The sequence below is a fragment of the Sorex araneus genome, chromosome 2 (assembly GCF_027595985.1).
Source record: "Sorex araneus isolate mSorAra2 chromosome 2, mSorAra2.pri, whole genome shotgun sequence".
Lineage (NCBI taxonomy): Eukaryota > Metazoa > Chordata > Mammalia > Eulipotyphla > Soricidae > Sorex > Sorex araneus.
The window spans coordinates 345369517-345391843 of NC_073303.1; the positions used below are offsets into that span (position 1 = coordinate 345369517).

The window sequence follows — 22327 nt, forward strand, 5'->3', positions numbered from 1 at the left end:
CACCAGTGCACCCATTCCACCACCAAGAACCCCAATACACCCCCCCCTCCCACCCCACCCCCCATCTAAGTAACTAATGATATTCCCATTATTCTCTATATATATTGAGTACATTTCATATTTCCATACAGAACTCACTATTATTGATTGGAAATTTTCCCCAACAATCAGGCCTGCCGAATAGGCATCATCTAATAATTTCTCTTCATTGGTAAGAGTGAAGACTTTGAGTCCGGTTTTGGGTTTCTAATATTTTAGCTCAGTTCACAGTCAAAATGGATGGCTGCAAGAATCCGCTCTGGTGCCAAAATGGGTTAGGAGACCTCAGGATCACAGTCAATAGGCGCGGAGGCTCTGCTTCTCGTGCCGCGGCTCTCGGTTCATCTCTGGGCGGAAGGCGCGCCGGGAACACCTCCCCTCCCAGGATCACCTACAGGCTACGTCACTAAAGAAAGTCCTACCTCCTGGTGGAGGGGTCTTAGAGGGTGGCTCTCACCGCGTGGCTGCTGCCGCTGCCGCCATTTTCGCTCCGAAAAATGGGGTGGAGAGGGAAAAAAATCCCTCCCCGGGCTGCACGAGGTTGTAGTTCAGTTCACAGTCAAAATGCATGGCTCAAGCATCCGCTCTGGTGCCAAAATGGGTTAGGAGACCTCAGGATGAAAATACCAATTTCTAAGGAGTGGGCAACATGACTAAATACTACTTAGAGGTTGATTGCTCAGAAAAGGAAAGTAACACAGAAGCATTGATGCTCTTCACCAGAGCATAGTGAGATTAGAAAACTATGAATCAGTTGAGTGATCACTGTATCACTGTCATCCCATTGCTCATCGATTTGTTCAAGCGGGCACCAGTAACGTCTCCATTGTGAGACTTATTGTTACTGCTTTTGGCATATCAAATATGCCACGGGTAGCTTGCCAGGCTCTGCCAGGTGGGCAGGATACTCTCGATAGCTTGCCGGGCTCTCCAAGAGAGACAGAGGAATCAAGCTCAGGTCGGCCGCTTGCAAGGCAAATGCCCTACCTGCTGTGCTATCGCTCTAGTCCAATTGAGTGATAGATGAAATAATGCGAATGGGAGAAATCTTGTTAAGTTCCTGTGTGTAGGAAGAGATAAAGAGTTACATTAGCTGAATGGGTGTGGTGGAATTCAGGGAAGTTTTTATAAGTTTTCTCAAAGTCAGATGACGCTAGGACAGATTTATGTGCTGTAAAAAGAATTCATGCAGAAATTGACTTTGGAAGAGAAAGTGAGGATAGTTACAGGAGTGACGTCAATGAGAAGGTGAGAAGGAAATCCGATCCCAAGAGGAGCAGAGTTAGCTTTGGTGGGGACCATCGGATGATGGCATTGTTCAGGGTCTACTGTCCCACTTCAACCGGAAACCTTGAGAGTGTTCTTATTAATTCACCAGTTCATTCGAGGATATGTTTTCTTTTTAAATTTATTTTCACAATGTTAGGAGACATTAGATTACTAGAAATTGGGGATCCAGAGGCTAAAACTTCCCAAAGACATTCCCAGAGGCAATCTCAACAAGTCTTTATGATAGTTCCCAAAGTCAATAAAATAGTTCTTTTATTCTTAGGAATGGGCTAGAGTGGTAGCACAGCAGGTAGGGCGTTTGCCTTGCACACAGCCGACCTGGGTTGATTACTCTGCCCCTCTCGGAGAGCCCGGCAAGCTACTGAGAGTCTCTCGCCCACACGGCAGAGCCTGGCAAGCTCTCCATGGCGTATTCAATATGTCAAAACCAGTAACAACAAGTCTCACAATGGAGAAGTTATTCGTGCCTGCTCAAGCAAATCGATGAGCAATGGGATGACTGTGGCAGTGACAGTGAAAGTACAAAAATAAATAGATGAAAATTAAAAAAAATAAAAGTGTTAAAAGCCAAGAGCATACAGTCAGTAAATCGATTAGGATTAGGATTCTGCTCAAACTTCTTTTACTCTTTTAGACCTATTTCCTGAAGTGGGTGATACCCCTCTGTGCTGGGAGACCAGGGGTGGCTGCTATAGCCTAAGGTGCTTTCTGTTTGTTCACTCCAAGAAGATACATTTCCAGGGAACACTGAGTGATTTTTTTTCCCTAGAAAGTGAGTAGTTAGCCAGATAACCCTGGTAACCTCTGTTTTATACCCTCAAAAAGCATGAAAAAGTTCCTAGTTATTCTGTAACCTTTAACCATGATAAAATAGAACAAGGGCCACAGATGATACTACAGAGGTACTAGATGCAGCCCACCCCAGTTCAGATCTACGGCTCCTCATATGATCTCCCAAGTATGACGATGGACTACTCTAGCACAAAGTCAGGAATAGCCCCTGAGCACCACCAGGTATGCTCCCCCTCCAGAAACATAGTTATAGACATCTCACATAAGGACAGTTGCCAAAAATTATAAAGTATTTATGAATCTAAACGGCCTCTGTAATGAAAATTTGGTAAACATCTCCACGAAGACTCCATTCCAGAATTGTAAAGATAATTCAACATTAGAAAACCAGTGAATATAATTGATATTATTACAGGGACAGATTTTTAAAATTCTTTTTATGGTTGCTGAAAGGGAATTATTTAAGTCAAACTTCCTAGAAAACTTCCCAATAAAGTTTATTATTATCCGGGGCCAGAGCAACTGTGCAGCAGGTAAGGCATTTGCCTTTCACGTGACCAGCCCAGGTTTGAGTCCTGGCATTCGCTATGGTCCCTGAGCTTGCTAGGAGTAATCCCTGAGCATCACCAGGTGTGACCCAAAATCCTAAAAAGAAAAAAAAAGTGACTGAATACCTTTTCAGTATAATAAACTTCCTAATAAAGTTGATCATTTCCTAATAAAAAAATCTTGGTAATTTTCTTGGTGGGCTAGAGTGATAGCATAGCAGGTAGGGCGTTTGCCCTGCACGCGGCCGACCCGGGTTTGATTCCTCATCCCTCTCGAAGAGCCCAGCAAGCTACCAAGAGTATCCCGCCCGCACAGCAGAGCCTGGTAAACTACTCGTGGCGTATTTAGATATGCCAAAAATAGTAACAAGTCTCACAATGGAGATGTTACTGGGGTCCACTCGAGCAAATCGATGAACAACGGGACGACAGTGCTACATTTTTCTTGCTATTATTTGAGTACCATGATTTGCAATACTGTTAATAGTATTTTCATGATACATCATTTCACATCTTCACCAGAGTTCCAGGGATGACTCCTCCCCACCCAACTCCTTCCCAGTTCTAAGTACTAAGTTTTTTAAAGCATAACATTTCCATAATAACCAAAATAATTAACCAATAATTGACTTAGAGGAAAACTTATAAGACGATTAACAAAAGAAGCATATAAAATCTACATGATATACACGTATTATACAGATGTAGTACAACAAATCTTCATTCCCACTGTACCCTTCCTCTCACTGCTTGGTAATCTTTGTTTCATAATTCAAGGCCAAGGGTTTGTCATCATTTGATACTATTTCCTTGTTTTGTTTTGTACACCACCGCCGAGTGAGATCATTTGTATTTGTCCTTGTCCCTCTGACTTATTTCACTTAATGTGACATGCTCCAGTTCCATCCACATTATAACAAAGCCACAAGATTGCATCTTTTCTTATAGCTAGGTAGTGTTCTGTTGTGTGTATGGTATGAAATTGTGTGGGGTAGTGGTAATGAAAATCTGCAAATAGAGAATGATGATAGATGCAGATGGTGAATGTTTTTAGAAAACTGAACTTTAAATACGTGTACCTTATTGTGTAAATTGCACTTCAGTAAAGCTGCTGTTGAATAGTACATGACTATCAAAATCTGTTGTCTTACACCAGGTGTGAAATGTGTAAAAATGTGGGGCCCGGAGAGATAGTATAGTGGGTAAACACTTGCCTTGCATGTGACCAGTCTGGGCTCAATACTCAGCACCCCATCTGGCCCCCCAAGCCTGCCAGGAGAAATTCCTAAGTGCATGCCTAAAAGTAACCCCATCGCAAGCCAGGTATGGCCCCAAAACCAAATTATTTAATTATTTTTTAAATAAACTTTTTTTTAACTTAGGTTTTTTTTTGGTCACACCCAGCGATGCACAGGGGTGACTCCTGGCTCATGCACTCAGGAATTACTCCTGGCGCTGCTCAAGGGACCATATGGGATGCTGGGAATCAAACCCGGGTCGGCCAGGTGCAAGGCAAATGCCCTACCCGCTGTGCTATTGTTCCAGCCCCCTAAATAAAATATCTTAAATACACAGAAAACTATAATGCATGGTAGAAAATGTTAAGAGAGAGGAAATTATTCTGCATATAATAAAACATATCATAGTATTTACGTCAAGTGTGAAACTGTTGTAGGTACAGAACAAAGCCATTTTAATTCTAGAGCTCACATATATTAAGGAAGCAGTATATAGTAAAGATGGTGTTTCTCGGTGCAAACAGTGTGGATTATTTATGACATAGTGTTTCGCACCTAGCTAACTCTGTTAATCAGCATTTTTATTTAAAAGTAGCAGGAAATAATCCAAACAAGCTTAGACAGAGACAGATTTAAGGAAAAGATAAGGTACTGGGTAGTTCGGTCTGTGGAAAACCAGCTCAGCAGATGTCATGAGTATATGTCTCAGCATGTCTGACTCCCCCCTCACCCCCCAGAGGTGGCCTGGCTGAGGCTCCATCTTTACTGCCAGGGGTGGGGAAGGGACGCCCGCCCACCTTCGGCACCTAGCAGGAGGCAGCACGCTGCAGCACTTCCTAACCCAGATAGGAAGGTGTCCAAATGCCAGGAAGCCCCAAATGACAGATTTATACTAACATTTGGATTAGCTCAAATTAGAACCATTCTTTCTATCATAGACCAAAATTAATTCCACATGGATTTCCATGGAATGTAAATGTAAAACTTGAGACCATAAAAATACTTGAAGAAAATACACGTGAATGTTTATGTAATCTTGGTTTGGGAAAGTTGTGAGCATGATATAAAAATCAGAAAGCCATTAAAAATGTCAGGAGAGAATGTTAAGTGATCGAGAAAGTGAATCATGGTCTGTTAAATATATAGATATTAAAATGGTATATGCCAGAACATTCACAGTGGTTTTCTGTGGAAGATGTGACTAGAGGTCCCGCCTTCATTCCCCCTCCCTATTTTGTAGGATTTTTTTTTCAAAACATGTTGTTGCTTTATATATTTAAAAATTATTAAATTTACATGTTGAATCACTTGATTGACTAGTTCGTGAGAATACTAAGTATCTGGCTGTCCATAGGTAAAGATTCTCACAGGAGTGAGAATCATTCTTTTCTGAGCAGGTGATAAAACAGTGGGTTTAGACACACAGCACTATAAAAAGATTGTTTTAAAGTAACTCTTGGAATTTGCTCCATGTGGTGGCACTTTAAAAGGAGGAACTGAATAACTAGATGGTGACTGTAAGAATGCCCCCAAGATCACAAGGTTTCTCTTACCTCCCCTCGTGTTTTTTGTTTTGGTTTGTTTTATTTGGTCATGTTTTTTAAGAAAAACCATCTGGTCGACTAGAAACATACTGGTTCAGGCTCAGGACATTGGCATCTGAGGAGATGCATCACAGATGTGTACGTTCTGGAGATGATATTCATGATGACCTCGATTTCATCACTTGATGCTCTTATCTGCAAATAGAGATTGGCCCAATATTCCCTGATCGCCGGTAGTCCTTTGATCCCTGATAGTGTCTTTCGTCCTTTGGATCCCTATTTCAGTACAGGATACTCAGCATCTCCTTGACATTAACAGACGTACAGCTGGGTTCTTCTGTGAGCCGCCGGAATGGAATGAAAGGCTCTTCACAGAAACCTTGGTACTTGATGAGGGATGAGGGGAGCCCTTCAAGTTCCAGGAAGGCCTTTTATTGGCACATTTATGTCCTCGTCTGAGAGATCTAGAGGAACAAAAAATGGAGAGGGAAAACAATAGCAGATGCTTATTTCATTCTTGTCAACCAACTGCTTTCTACCTTGTAAACGAAAAACAGACTTTCTGGCTTTTAATTTCTTTTTCTTAATTATTTTATAACATTCAGAAGATACAAATCAATACACATTGATCTTACCAGGATTATCTGGTTCAGATTGTCGTGATCTAAGAATCATTTTTAAAAACTCAGACTTCTGTGATCATGTCCTTAAGGGACTCATTGAGTATTTCTGTTATTTTTATTTCTCAGTCATAAACAGCTTGACTCTGAACTTACATAAGTTTTAGTATTTTCATGTCCTCATCCTTCATGTTAATGTAGGAACCCCATTGCTCTGGACTGAAACTAAATTGGTCTACAACTGCTTTTGATATTCTGGGGCTTAGTTACACAATTTCATCTAAACCCTTTTTGCAAGATAAATATAAAACAACTCAGAAATATTTGTAATTTTTCAATTATTTGTTTCCTAAAAGCTTTCGCAATTTTCTCTGGTTTAAATTTTAGTTTTTCCTCTTCCTCTTATGTAGCTTGAAGCAGTTAACAGCTAAATGAAAAGGGGGGGGAGGAGGAATTGTTCCCCTCCCCCCTTTTTTTTTGATGGAACTAAGTTGAATTACACATACCTTGACTTCTTTGGCATGAATGTCTGAGGCTCTGGGGTCAGGGATGTGTCTCACTTGGAAGGATGCATGTCTCATGTGGGTGAATTTAATTCCCGGACTGAAAAAAAAAGCACCAGGTTTGAAATTCTGCTCATAAAACATGACAATGTTCTGACAAATGGCAACACCAACTCCACAATGGTTAGTAACGTAGGAGGAGCCTGAGCGGCATCACGGCGCAGTGCCTACTCCTCAGCACCCAGTCCACGCAGAGGAGGGACACAGTGAACAGGCACGCGTGGCCTGGAGGACTCTGGGTAAAGCAATCCTCAGTTAGGCCTGTGTACGGTCAGACTGATGAAAATGCCGTCTCGTTTCTCTCTAGGAGCAGCTTACTGCCAGTTCATGGACATGCTGTTTCCAGGATGCATTAGTCTGAAGAAAGTAAAATTTCAAGCAAAGCTGGAGCACGAGTATATTCACAATTTCAAACTTCTGCAAGCATCGTTTAAGCGAATGAATGTTGATAAGGTAGGAAATGAACTGTAACTCCATAGATACCATGTCTTTCCTTCAAGTTGTTTTGCACAGAAATGGAAAAAGCTTGAAAACGTATCAGTGGAAATATGTATTGATAGAGAAGAGACAGATGGGGGTCTGTATAACTCTCTTTACTTATTTGTATAGGATGTTTTGTTTTGTTTTTTTGTTTGTTTAATTTAAGGAGATTTTTTTCTAAAGGTATAGCCAATATACTAAAACACTATCAGGAATTATCTTAAACTGTTAAGGTACTGTTAGACCTGTTTTAGCAGTGTCAGTGAGGAGGTTTTGTGTTTGCCATCTAGCACTGTGATTCTTTGTGCATCTTGTTGCCTTGGAGAAATGGCATGTTACAGTGGAAATCACATGGATTTGAATCTCAGCTTTATGACTTGAACAGATTTTTTCAATTCCTTGAGCCCAGGTTTACAGTCTGCAAAATGGAGCTGTAAACCCAACCCGTGATTATAAAGCTGTTCATCAGTGTGCCCGGCATAGTGTATATAGTCAGATTCTTAGTGTCTACAAAGTATTGTTTTCCCCATGGACTTATTATAATTTTGAGATGGAGTGATAATAAATGGAATTAGATTGGAGGCTCAGCATGTCTCCCCCCTGCACCCCCCCACCCTCCCACCCTTCGCCCCTGGTCACGGACTATTACTGAAGTCTGCTGCATCTCGCTCTAAATGTTTACTGCTGCTGTTAAACATATCCAGTCCCAATTTGGGGATCTCGTGCTGGGATATCAGGCCACACCAGTGACCTTGTGGGACTGTTTCTGCCTCTCTGCTCAGGAGTGAACCCTGGCTGTGGTGCCAAGAGTTTGAACCGGAGACATGGATGCAAGGCCTTAAACCCCGCACTGTCTCTCCTGCCCCAACCCAGATCCTTTACTTAGCCTATATCTCAGAGGAAGTTAACCTCGGGGCAAAAATGAACTTTGAATAAGTGAAGAGAGAGAAACCAACAGGGACGAACTGTGAAACTTTTCTTTGCATGCATCGGTAAATAGACTGGAAATAACGGGGCTGGTCTACAGAGCAGCGTTTACCATGGTAGTGAGATGCGGTGCTGAGGCGGCGGCAGGGGAGGGGAAGAACCTGAGATAACGGTGGAGGGAAGCGGACACTGCTGGCGGGTGCGGGGCGGGAATGCTCCGGGCATGAAGCCCTGTTAGTGACAGTATGGTAGAGTCGTAAAGTGTGGGGACTAAAATAACATCTTTAAAAAACTATAACTGGATTATAAGAAATGGGAGTTAGAAGAGCAAAGTTACATGTATTTTTCAGTTTGATGCAATTGAAGTTATTAATACTTAATATTCTTTTTTACATTTTGGGGGCACTTGGGGGCCACATGCAGCCATGCTCCAGAGGCTTCTCCTAGTTCTGTGCTCATGGGTCACTCCTGATTGTGCTCAGGGGGCCGTATGCATTGCTGGAGATTGTCTGAAACTCCCCACCCACCCCTGTACTATCTCTCGTCCCACACTGTCTAGATTTTATTTTATTTTATTTTGCTTTTTGGATCACACCTGGTGATGCACAGGGGTTACTCCTGGCTCTGCACTCAAGAATTACTCCTGGCGGTGCTCAGGGGATCATATGGGATGCTGGGAATCAAACCCGGGTCGGCCGTGTGCAAGGCAAATGCCCCACCCACTGTGCTATCGCTTCAGCCCCATTGTCTACATTTTTAAGGTGTTCCTTATTAAGATCTGTTTTAGGGCATCAGTTGGTCCTCTCTCAGCTTAGAGTCTATTCCATTTATATCACTACAAGTCTATTCCATTTATATCATGGTGAAGCGGTGGGCTTGGAGCACTGGATTTCTGCTTAAATCTCATGCTTACAGGCAGCATCCGCTTCATTCCCTACCTTTGTGACTCAATTTTCACATTCAACTTGTATTCCAACCCAAGAGGAGGAAGTAAGAATCTGGCCATGGTGACAATTGGATACTTAAGTACCTTCCATTTTCCTTCAAAGCAGCCACTCCCTAAATTTAGGCTAAGCAACCATACCTGGTTTTTGTCCTAATTCTGAAGGTTCTATTAAGATCTCTAAAGGGAGTACTGATTGGCGTTTTAGGTGACCAGAGGGAAGGATATCTCCACGCAAAGCTGAGGTTCCTCTCAGAAGTTGGCCTGAGTGCCAGCATCGCCTGCTCCAGATGCCTTCTGTGTCCCCTTCCCTTGCTCCCACACGTTTCCCTCTCTACTCCCAGGGCTCATCTGTGCTCCTGTGTATTCCTGAGTTGTTGAGCCTGTGGTTATATCGCTTTGTTCCAGAGGAGCTGTCAGGTGGTTATATTTGATCGGTTTCAGTCTTATTCATTATCTCCACACTGGTGATCCTCTTTGGAAGAGTTTATTCCACAACTGGAAATGAAGAAATGGGGGGAAACCCATTAGTGTGGAAACCCAAGCCCATGCATTTGTGACGAGAACGAGACATTTTGATGATAAACATATCTTGAAAAGGATCAGCCCTGCTCAGGGCTTCGGGGATGCCTGTTTTGTCCCATTTGCTCACAGGAGAACCAACACCAACATTTTCCTTTACTTGTGTAATAGCAATAGGAAGTTATGTAAGTTCTAGGATGCCGGTAAAGAAGCCTGGGAGAGACTTGTCATCCTGAGTTCCTGATACGGGGGATGTAGTCCTGTTCAGGGAACAGTTTAATTATATTCAGTACAACAGGCACCCCTGGGGTTTGCATTTCACAGAGTAATTTTTTTTATATTGCAGGTCATTCCAGTGGAAAAGTTAGTGAAAGGCCGTTTCCAGGACAACCTGGATTTCATTCAGTGGTTTAAAAAATTCTATGATGCTAACTATGACGGGAAGGAGTATGATCCTGTAGAAGCACGACAAGGGCAAGATGCAATTCCTCCTCCTGACCCTGGTGAACAGATCTTCAACTTGCCAAAAAAGTCTCACCATGCAAACTCCCCCACAGCAGGTATGTTAACGGGAAACCTGAACCACTGGCATTTGGGAACAGCTCAGACCTGCCCCAGTGCCTTCCTCTGGGTGAGCCCTCCCCGAGGTACCACTGTCCGCTCCTCTGCGTTTGTATGTCTGATGGTGACCTTGCTGTATTCAGTGATTTGCACAACTAAAAAAGAACAATTAGTTACCTTAGGCTGCATCCAATGCTTAAAACACAGGGGAGGGGCTGGAGCAATAGCACAGCAGGTAGAGCATTTGCCTTGCACGCAGCCACCGGGTTCGATTCCCAGCATCCCATATGGTCCCCTGAGCACCGCCAGGAGTGATTCCTGAGTGCAGAGCCAGGAGTAACCCCTGAGCATCGCTGGGTGTGACCCAGAAAAAAGCAAAACAAAAAAAAAACCTCAGAGAATAATTTTCATTTTCCTTCTATTTTTATTTTATTGGAGAATTTCAAATAGTCTTTTTTGTCTTTTATTGCTTAAATACTGACAGAAAACACAAGAATATTAACTGATTAATTCCTTTCGGGGATGGGAAGGGCGCCTCCCAAGCGGTGCTCGGGGGCCCACCACAAAGCTCAACCATCAGGATGAAGATGGTTCAGAGTTAGGGTTGAGAATATGGGGCAGCTCAGACTCTGTGGTGCTAAGCAAGCCCGGAAATGATGGGGTCCTTTAGGGCCAGACCTAGAAAGGCTCTGGACCGTGTTATGCCAGGGAACAGACACAAGTGATCTTGCATGCTCCCTAAGCCCTATACTGTTTCCCAGACTCTCTTTTCTGCTTTTGAGTATGCATCATCATCGTTCTTTCATGCTCCATGAATTCTCCACAACCTGTTATTCTCATGAATTGCGCACCTATCACCTGTATGGGCAGTGTTGATTTTCCTTCAGTAATATTCAGCAAAAACTCAATTTATCCACCTTGGTCCAAACATGAAGTCGTTGAGGACAAGTATTTAGAAGTCGGCACTTTTAACTTCTGCATTAAAAACCATTCTAAAATACATCATTGTCGTCCCTACCATAGAAACCCTGTTTCAACAAGCAGAATGAGTTCTTGTAAAATTAGGGTCATTGCTATAAACACCAGTTGTGGAACTCGGCAATCAAACAGTGACATCCTCTGAAGCCATATGTTTCCATCTCCAGTGCAGAAGCCAGTGTTCACACGTGTTCTATTAGTAACCTTGATTTGGTAGAGTACAAATCACTTGTCTGTTCTCAACCTGCAATCAGAGTGGATTAGAAATTAACAGTACTAATACATAATTATAGGCTTGTAATCAATTTCCCTCACCATTCCAACAACCTTTTTGTTTTTCCTTATTTCTGCTTTTACAGTTCTCTTCCAGAAAAACAGACCACTGGAAATCTGGCACTGTTTTTTATTTTTTTCTTTTTGGGTCACACCCGGCAATGCACAGGGGTTACCTCCTGGCTTTGCACTCAGGAGTTACTCCTGGCGGTGCTCAGGGGACCATATGGGATACTGGGAATCGAACCCGGGTCGGCCGCATGCAAGGCAAATGCCGTACCCGCTGTGCTATTGCTCCAGCCCCCTGGCACTGTTTTTTAAACATATAAAATATATAAGAATTATTATTATATCATTATATCTTTAACTAATTCTCAGGTGGTTCCAAGAGAAAAAGCGGGGGAGGGGAGATGAAAAGAAGGGAACAAGAAACAGAAGAAAGCAAAGTAGGTCAGTGTTGGCAGGCTGGAGTTGGAGTGCCAGTTATCTGGATGTTCATTTTATTATTCCTGTTTTAAAACCGCTTTGAAAGTTGCTTTGGCTTTGAAAGTTTTCAAAGTAAAATTGCCCCGAGTGAGCAGGATAAGGGTATCTTTGAAATTACAGTTGTTCTCTCTACTTTTCCCTGGATGATATGATTATATAATTGCTGTCATAAATAGTGTTTTTCTTTCATTAAGAGAAATGAAAAGAAAAGCCATTATTTCTATTACATACATGTAATGTTGCCATTTATTTTCCTTGGTTGCTAACTTTGCAGCCAGAGTTGGCTTTAAATCACCATGTCTGGGCCGGAGATGTGGCTCCATGGGGGAGCGTGAGGCTTACATGTGTGTAAAGCCCTGGTCTGGTTCCCAGCACTTCATGATCCCCTGCGGACCACAGGGAGCAGCCCCTACCCCTGGGATTGGCAGGTATAACCCCCCAAACCAAAATAAACATGTAAATGACCATGTCTGCTATTCGGTGCAAATTCTTTGACCCCGCCCAGGCTTATATGCTTATATCTGTAAAACAGAGATAGACCTATTTAATGTACACCAAAAGGGACAGCTAACACATGAGAACACTTTATCCTCACTGGGACAATGGATGGATCTTTGTTCCTTTGTATTAAATAGTGATAGTAGAGATGAAGGTGAAGAGGAATAGGTGGACCTGGGAGATATTTAGGAAGTAAAATAGATTGGATTTTGGTAATGGTGGACATCAGGACAAAAGAGCGCTCACAAGGCCATGTTAGCAAGACTCAGAAAGAAATGGTAAGTTGTCAAAGATACTGAGTTTCCAGTTTCTTTGTGATATCAAAGAGAAGATCTAAATAGGCAGAGAAATATGTGCACGTGCACGCACACGCACACACACACACACACACACACACACACACACACACACATATACTCTTGTCTGGAGGAGCACAGGCCAGAGGTAAACATGTGAATTTTCCACACTTATGGATATTGAAGCTAGAGGTGAACTGAGTGAAGAGAGGGTGCTTTGAAGAACTCTTACCTACTACATAGGTTGTTGTGCAAATAGGAAAGACTTGGACAGAAAACCGGGAAATGCCAGAAATGTCTTAGGAAACGGGAATGATGTGTCATGGAAGCAAAAAGAAGGGAATGGTAGAACATTCAGCAGTATCTCCATTTACTGAGGAGTCAAATGCAGTAGACTAGTAGAGTCCACTGATTTCTCAACTATGATGGGGTGCATGGACCAGGAGTAAGTTGGGTTATGAATTGGAAGTTGAAAGCATAAAAATCCAACTTTGGAGCAATAAAATGAATGAACTTATAGAAAAGAAACTAAGCACAAATATTTGGGAATTTATGCTTTCTTTTTATTTATTTATTTTTTAATTGAATCACCAAGAGAGAGAATTCATACCCTTAAGGAGAAAGAGAAAGCTGACAAGAAGTTGAACATCCATTTAAAACAAAATAGGCATGCTCAGCATCAAAAAACAACAGCGGGACAGTAATCTAGGGAGAGAGATTCCGGATTCCCGGATGGTGGAAAATATTCATTGTGGAGAGATCAGATAGGGTGATGTTTGAAAGGATGCCCAAGAAATCTGACTCCGAGATGATTATACTCCTATAGAGAATTATTCCATTAGAATGCTGAGCGCACACACCTCAAGTTCAATAGCTGACAAGGTCGTGACAAATGTGAGAACAATTCCAAAGCAGGTTCTCCCTTTAGCACAAGTATCAGGGAAAAGATGTTGAGGAACATTAGGTTGGTGTAGGGTAGAGGTTTCCAAACTCATTTGGCCTTGTTTTCAGCAAAAAAGAAGAAAACATTACTCTCCCCTGAGACAGGGAAAGGACGACCAAGTAAATGATGCTTGGAGGACTCTCTCGTGGGATGGGAGATGTGTGCTGAAAGTAGACTGTGAACCAAACATGATGACCACTTAGTATTACAAATTATAACACCCAAAAGGAGAGAGAGAGTAAAAGGGAATGTGCCTTCCACAGAGGCGGGGGGGGGGGGGGGAAGGGGGGAGGGAAGGGGGGTGTCGGGAGGGATCCTGGGAACATTGGTGGTGGAGAATGGGGACTGGTGGAGGGATGGGTACTGGATCATTGTATGACTGAAACGTAATCACGAAACTTTGTAAGTTTGTAACTGTACCTCATGGTGATTCATTAAAAAAAAAGAAGAAGAAGACATGTAGAAAAGAAAAAATATTACTTTCCCATGGTCTACAGTGGAAATCTACCTTCTTTAAATGAGCAAATAGAGAGCACTGCATTTCTGCCCTCTCGTTGCAACCACCATTCTTCCAGCACCCTAAAGAAGGCGATATCAGGAAACTCTAGGGGGGGTAAGGGGTGGAGAACTGAATACAGAGGGGATAAGGTATGGTCCTCCAGCCAGTTTTGTTGCTTTAAGGACAAGGCACCCTGAACAGGTTTATAAAAGGGAGGAAGGTCCAGTAAGAAGCAGTCACTGAATGTGGAAAGAAGCAGGGGGAGATTAACGGAGCAGGAACGTGAAGCTGGGAAGAGGAGTTGAGGTCAGAGCACTAGGAGGGGTGGAAAGGAAAGAGAATAATTCCTCTCTTTTGTGGGAGAGGTTGGATCAAATTAATAGCCAAGAGTTTGGGCAGCAGAAACTCCGGGCAGTCCAGCTGCCCTTCAGCGTTTGTGAGAGGAGCTGGTGTGGAAAAGGTGACATGTTCTCTGCAGAGCCGGGGATCCAGCAGGCAGAGGGGTTGGGAGGATGGGGAGGAGGAGAACCCAGGGTGGATGGTATTTCTCATCTTCAGGCCTTTTTTCATGGCTGGAAGGATTTGTACAGATTTGTCTGGGAACCCAGCTGCCACTTTTCCAAGTTCTCGGTGGTAAAGTTGGACAGGCCTCAGGATATTTTTCTTCCACAATCATAGTGTGTCCTTAAGTTGGCACCAGCCCTCAGACGCCCCCAAACAGAACTGTCATGCCGCCTGGGCCTTGTCGTCAAGGAATTCCCTCATTTCTCTGTCACCACAATCACAGAACCACTGGTGCCATTTTGATAGGGAAAATTTGTCACCCTGGAAGGCATTCTCCACTCCTCCCCGCCCCACCAGGAGCCTAACGCCCCAAAGATAAAGCTGGGGAAATAAATTGAAATCCACAGATAGTAAGTCTGGTGTGTTAATGCACCAGAAGGTATTCCTGAAACGCATTCCTGATACCTTGACCCTGTTAAAAAAAAAAACAAAAAAAAAAACCTCATTGGTCTTCATCAGAGAGAAGGGAATTTTTAACAAATCAAATCAGTCTTTTCCCTTTGTCATCAAAAGTTTTCTTGGTGGACACTGAAAAGGCAGTAAAGCTAGACTGTGGGAGAAGACATCGCCAGATGCACGCCCCCTCATAGAACGATGTTTGAAATGCTGTCCTAGCAAGAAAGGCTCCTCTATATAAGAGATACCTCATTTTTCTAAATGCAGGAAAGTCTCATTTTTTCTAAAGGTTGCATGTCCTACTCTCAGGAATGGCACCAAGGAAATTAAAGACAAAGTTTATTCTAAGAGGCAGAGTTGGTGTTGGAAAACCTGCATGATGAAATTCATTCATTTTTACTCTTGCGAGAATTCCCAGGATACCTACCCAAAGTTTATTTGCTCTTTCTCAATGTAGATGTAATTCTAACAAACATGGGGATACACTTTCTTGGCATATAACTTCTCAGATCAAGGAGTACACTAATACCAGTAGGAAGTACCATCCAAGAAAACAAAACACACAACAAGCCCATTCTAGAAAGCCCTAGCGCCTGGGATCTTTATTCTAGAACTGGACAGGTCCATGCTGTGAGCAGCCTTGGGTCTGTCTGCCATCACACTGCACTAATTACTGCCCGCCGAGTTCCCATCCAGTCTTAAAAGTGTTTGATTTTCCTTCTATATTCTCTTTGCCATGAACTACTTGTTTTAACTTTTCAACTTGTCTTTCTGCCTCTGGTCTGAGACCAGGTTCATCCTGTCTTCATGTACACTGTCTCATTTCTGTTCTTGTTCATCCAAAATGTAAGACAAATCAAAGAGCTTGATGCGGTGAGGGCCCACCATCTGGGAGAGTGACCTCTTATATCACAGTGCTCCCAACGAAGCCGAGTCCAGAGATTCCAGCCATTTCTGCTGCCACCACTAAGCCACTTCTTAATTATCCACATTAGTGGGGGACATCAGAAACAGGAGATGGGTCTGCAATTCTTTTTTATTTTTTTTATTTTTTTTTTTTTCGGTTTTTGGGTCACACCTGGCGATGCACAGGGGTTACTCCTGGCTCTGCACTCAGGAATTACTCCTGGCGGTGCTCAGGGGACCATATGGGATGCTGGGATTTGAACCCGGGTCGGCCACGTGCAAGGCAAACGCCCTACCCGCTATGCTATCACTCCAGCCCCTCTTTTTTATTTTTGAATTTATCTCTCCCCCACTTTTTCCTAGTACTTAAATTAATTTTAGCTAGCACAGAGATGACTGTACTACATTGAGAAGAGTAAGTGCAGGCCCCAGAGCATCTTGTGTGATCAAGGAACTCTGGATCTGAAAAAAGTGAAATGGAATTATCCATATACTAATAATTAAGAAACGAGTGCATTGGGCACGTGAGAATGAAAATGTGTGCTTATGTGGTTCAGATTCCACTTAGCCTTAGGTTGTTTGCTTGTATGTGAAATGAAGGCATTCCATATACGTGGGACCTTCTGTTGTTGTGAGAATGTGCTAACGGTTGCTGCTACTCCCGCACAGACATAAGATGTTCTTCTGTGATTCAGAGACGCCTCCTAGCACTGTGAGGTCTCTGTAGACAGTGACTTACCCGGACTGGATACGCTTCCACATCTGCAGTGGCTGTTGTGTGAGGGTAGATGGCCACCTCATGAGTCTTATTCTATCTGCATTTTGATGAGTTGTGTCTTGAAGTATTACTTTTGGCCTAGCCACTTGGAGCCATCTTTTAAATATACATGTTCGTAATGATACTATATGTATTTGTTACGGGGTCCTGTGCTTTACAAGGCTATTACTGATGATTTCTCATGTGCATAATTCGAACACCACACCCATTTCCAGTGTACACCCTCCCGCTCCCTACCCTCCCTCCTGAGCCATAATGATATTTAGTGCCTGTATCATCATGAGCCCTGACTTCTGTAAGTAGTTGATCGTGAGCCACATCTGCACCTCAACATAGCTGTCTTGAGGGTCATTTTTAGGTGCAAATTCAAGAGGAACTTGGAAGTTACTGTTCCTATGGCAACCCCATCTTAGACACATCAAGCATTCACATATAGCTCTATTTAAATCAAACGCCCATATACAAATATAGTGTGATGGATTTAGAGTTGCTATGGAAATTGAGTCTGGGTTTTCTCTTTTCCTTAGGGACATCAGTGTTCCAGCTTTAAAATCAGATTCGTAGAAATCTAGAAAAATAGTTTTCAAAAGAGATAACTTAAATAGTGTAATCACTGTATTACTGTCATCCCATTGCTCATCGATTTGCTCGAGCAGGCACCAGTAACGTCTCCATGGTAAGACTTGTTACTGTTTTTGGCATATCGAATATGCCACAGGTAGCTTGCCAGGCTCTGCCATGCGGGCAAGATACTCTCGGTAGCTTGCCGGGCTTTCCGGGAGGATCAGAGGAATCGAACCTGGGTCAGCCACATGCAAGGCAAATGCCCTACCTGCTGTGCTATCGCTCCAGCCCAAAAAAGTATAATGGAGAGTAAAAAGTATAATGGAACAAAGTATTTGAAAAATTGTAATTAAATTGCTAATGGGAGACTTAAATAAATCCTAACAGTATTCTTCACCAACTTTATTGAATACTTCAGTGCTCTTACTCGAGTTATCCTTAACTTGGGATGCTCTGAGGCTGCTCCTACAGCTTTACCAGTGAGACTATATCTGTTGATTCATTGAGCAGCATTTGAGCATTGTTGAACACCCATAATTGAAGCATCCTGCCACCTTAGGGAATAAGAGTTGCTTTTATTTCTCTAAAAGCTTAAAAAAAATAGAGGCAGGGTAGCAATTAAGAGAGGGTTTTTTGTTTATTGGGTTGTTGTTGTTTTTTTTAATCATTCTTCTGATCTTGACTTCAGTCGCCCTTGGTCAGTGTACCATAAGCACTTAAATTACATGCTCTGATGTTATTGGTTGGTGCTTTAGATAGATCACTTAGATCACGGAGGCTGATAATGTTATTCAGATTCTCTGTACTATTGCTTATTTCTTATTATTGACTCTATTTCTAACCGTTGCCTCTAAGAGGCTATTAACATTGATTGCAATGCTATTCTCCTGTTTTCTCCCTTTAATACTATCAATTTTGTTTCCTGTAATTTAGAGCACTGTTATTAGGTGTGTTCATACTTAAAACTGTTGTATTTTCCTCACGACTTGGTCTTTTAATCTTATGAGGTGTGCCTCTTTGTTTGAAAGTCTTTTTTACATTATGCATTAATAGCTTTCTCCATCTTTCATATGCTCATGGTTAGCATGGCGTGCCTTTCTCCAGGATTGCTTTGTCTTTCCAGCATGTCTTAGCTCTGTAAAATAGGTCTCTTGTAAACAGCATACAAGTAAGTGTTTTGTACTTAATTCTGCAATAAAATGCGGTGATATGCATGTAAGATTTAGAAGACAAGTGAAAAAAGAATAGAAGACATTTTGTAATTGATATATGATTACCTATAGAAATCATTATATATTTTTTTTTTCAAATTTTTATTTTTATTTTTATTTTATTCTTTGCTTTTTGGGTCACACCCAGCGATGCTCAGGGGTTACTCCTGGCTTTGCACTCAGGAATTACTCCTGGCAGTGCTCGGGGGACCATATGGGATGCCGGGGATCGAACCCGGGTCGGCCAAGTGCAAGGCAAACGCCCTACCCGCTGTGAATCATTATATATTTTATGAATACTTTTTTTTACAAAAATTAATGCCTTTTTTGCTTTTTATGTGACTTCTAGAAAATAATTATTAGATGGTTAACATTACGATTCTATTTGGCAGTGTTACTTTAGTCATGTATTTTAAAGGAACGACAATTTAAAAAAATTTTATGTGTTCATTCATTCTGAATGCTTGCATTCCCTACTTGCTTTACTCAAGAGTTTTTTTAATAGCATGTTAGATGATCTTTTCTTTAAACTTCCAAAGAGAGGTACATGTTCCTTCTGGTGTTATTTCTTTCATGTATAAATATTGTTTTTATCTGGGTGTAGTCAAGAGTCTCTTTTTACCTTTGAATTTCCATAATGTGACCATATTATACTTTGTCAATCCTATTATCTATCTTGTTTTGAATTTTTTACTTCTTATACCTGTAGATTTAAGACACTTGGGAGATTTCCATCCATTATTTTTTCCAGTATTATTTCTGCTCCATTTTTCAATCCTGAGAGGCATTAATGCATATGTTAGAGCTTTTAAAATCATCTCACTGCTAATCATGATTCTCTCTAGTCCTTAGATGAGATTGTTTCTATCGATACAACTTTAGCTGTGCCCTCTTTTCCTCTGTCATCTTTGTTCTACTATTGAGCATATTTTAAAGTTGTAGCCATTGTGTTTTCTGTTTCAAAATGTTTATTACTTACCTGCATTTTCAGTCATTGTGAGAGTACTTTACTTTTTTGAGCTGATCCTTATAGCTTTCTAAGTTCCTGGATACTAAACCCCACATCCTGACCCTGTCATGGTTGGCATCTGTGTTTGTCTTTTCCTCTGAGAATATGTCACAATTTCCTGGCTTTATGTGTCAGGTAATTTTGGACTCCATCCTAGACGTTGCAGTGTTATGTTGAGGAGAGTCTAGATTTTGTTATGATGGTCCAAAGAGTGTTGATACTTTTAACAGTTTCTTAATTCTATTAGAGTCCAAATAAAAAGTACTTAAGAAGTGAAATTCCTCCCAAGAGGTCCTAATCTTGGCCTCAAGCCTGTGACTTTATGCAAGATTTCCTTTTCTTTGTTATTGCTAAGCTTAAAGTTTTGGTTTTTCCCTTTAAGAAACTACCTTTTAACTCCAGAAATGTCAGTCTCACCCCCACCCCCCAGCCCTCACTCCAAACCCTCTTTGCGTACATTTTCCCATGTATACTTTGTAAACTAGATTAGTACCTGACTGGACTTCCTTTAGCCCCATAGGGTAGGACAAGGCATGCTTCTTGTCCCTTCACAGCACCCACCCCCTCCACCCCATCCCTGGCCAACTTCTAGTCTATGCCTTTTTGATACTGAGATCTCAATGTCCCATGTCACTTACCCTGACCAAATATTAAATTTTCAAAGATCATGCAAGTCAACCCAAAACAAAGGCATGCATTTTTCTTATATCAGTCCCTTGATAAGTAAGATTTCAAATGAATGTCAGTTTTATCAGGTAGAATCGTGTATCTTAACTCAATTTCTGTTCCATACCAGCATTGCACCCCCTTGATGTGTTCATGTAGTAGACCACCCCTTTGCTAATCTGCGTACTAGTTAGTAGCTATTACTTGGTTACAGTCAGGCCTGGAAGAAAGGGCTGGAGGGATAGTGCTAGAGGTACAACACTTGCTTTCATGCAGCTGATCACATTCAGTCCCCAGCACTGCATATAATCTTCTGAGCACCACTAGAGGTCACTACTGAGCACAGTCAGGAGCAGCCCCAGAGCACCTCTGAATATGGCCCCAAACCCTAAGACAAGACCAAAAAAAAAAAGACCTGAAATACTTATAATGGTTCAACTAATTAAATTCTTATTAAATTCTTAGAGGACACCCCGTACTCCCTGGTGTTTTTTTTTTGTTCCTCCAGTTAGACATCTGTTGTGTATGTAGATAGGTAGATGGATAGATAGATAAAATTATATAGTGTATACAATATATAAAATTATATCTTTATTATATATAAGATACTGAAACATACTACTGGGCATTGGGATACTTTTCTCCTCAAATAATTCAAACTTTGGGGCTGGAGCAATAACATAGTGGGTAGGGCGTTTGCCTTGCACACGGCCAACCTGGGTTTGATTCCCAGCATCCCATATGGTCCCCTGAGCACCGCCAGTAGTGATTCCTGAGTGCAGAGCCAGGAGGCACCCCTGTACATTGCCGGGTGTGACTCAAAAAGAAAAAAAAAAAAAGAAACTATGATAATGGTAAAAACCCCAGTATCCCCCCCAAATTATATATGATCAGTGCTCTGCTTTGCAAACATATTGAATTTCATAAGACAGGAATATTGTACAGAGAACAGAGCAAAGAGTCATGAAGAATTCAGGGCTTCAGATAGGAATCTTCTGGCAATGTCTGTGGAAGAACCCAGGGGCTTCTTCCGAAGAAGATCTAGACCCATGCATTTTTAACTCTCTTCCAACTTGCTTACTGGGCTCACTTCTTTGATGGAGGATTTACTAATTCATTCTATAATTTATAATTATTAGGGAACTTAACTGGTCCCTTATAATCATTTTTTCTTGAATGCAAAGCATGTCATAGTTTCCTTTGGTAGGGGCTGTGGCTGGAGAGAGGGGAATTGGAGGATCACACCAGACAGTAGTGTTTTGGGGAGACTTCAGTGTCAGGGATTGAAATCAGGGTCCCACATGAGAAACATATGCTCCAGCACTTGATTATCTCCCCTGAATGCCTCCACCTCAGTAATTTTCTTTAAAAGTAGATTTTTTTTTCAGAACTTGGACATTAAAACCAACAAAACAATATGGTTCTATTACCGTATAACTCTTAAAATCAAAATCAAATGAGAGTAGAATTTTTTCATGAGAAGTTAGGAGAGAGGAGAGCATTTAAAACATAAAGAAAGGTGCCAGAGAGATAGTTTTAGCCGACTAAGCATACACTATGCATGCAGGAGGGTGGGGTTTGATCCCTTTCACCATGTGGTTCCCCTGACACAGTATGAACGATACGAATGACCCTGACCAAGCACAAGAGCCGGATGGAGCCCAAATCCCACAATAAGTAAATGTAGGGACAGTCATCAGATAAAGACATTCAGAAATTGTTGAGTGCATACTCAGTGCTCACTGTCCTATGCCATTACTCTGTATGACTCAGTTTTGCCTTACAGCAACCCTCAATGGGAGATAATACCGCTGATCCGGCTTTATTATTATTATTGCTTTTTGGGTCACACCCGGAGATGCACTCAGGAATCACTCCTGGCAGTGCTCAGGGGACCATAAGGGATGCTGGGAATTGAACCCGGGTCGGCTGCATGCAAGGCAAACGCCCTACCCACTGTGCTATCGCTCCAGCCCCTGATCCAGCTTTAGAGTTCAGAAAACTGGGGCCCAGAGAGTCAGGAAGTTTCCAGGGTTATGCACTAGAAGTCGAGGATCCGGAATTCAGAGGCTACTCTGTGACTTTTGAACCCATGCTCTTTCACATTGCATCTCCGATATCGCTGTACTGTTCTTAACCTCCTCTCCGCCCTGTCTTAAACTGCAGTGCATTTTCACAAACCAAAGCAGTTTG

At 42.0% G+C, this 22327-nt stretch overlaps 1 protein-coding gene across 2 annotated transcripts in view; it reads left to right on the top strand.

Moving 5' to 3' along the window:
- MAPRE2 (microtubule associated protein RP/EB family member 2) overlaps window positions 1-22327 on the top strand; it is a 176441-nt gene that overhangs the window by 127640 nt on the left and 26474 nt on the right. For both annotated transcript variants that reach the window (XM_055125543.1, XM_004606069.2), the window contains 2 exons: window positions 6942-7087; window positions 9853-10066. In XM_055125543.1, the coding sequence (XP_054981518.1) occupies window positions 6942-7087; window positions 9853-10066 (360 nt within the window). The remainder of the gene's footprint in view (window positions 1-6941; window positions 7088-9852; window positions 10067-22327) is intronic.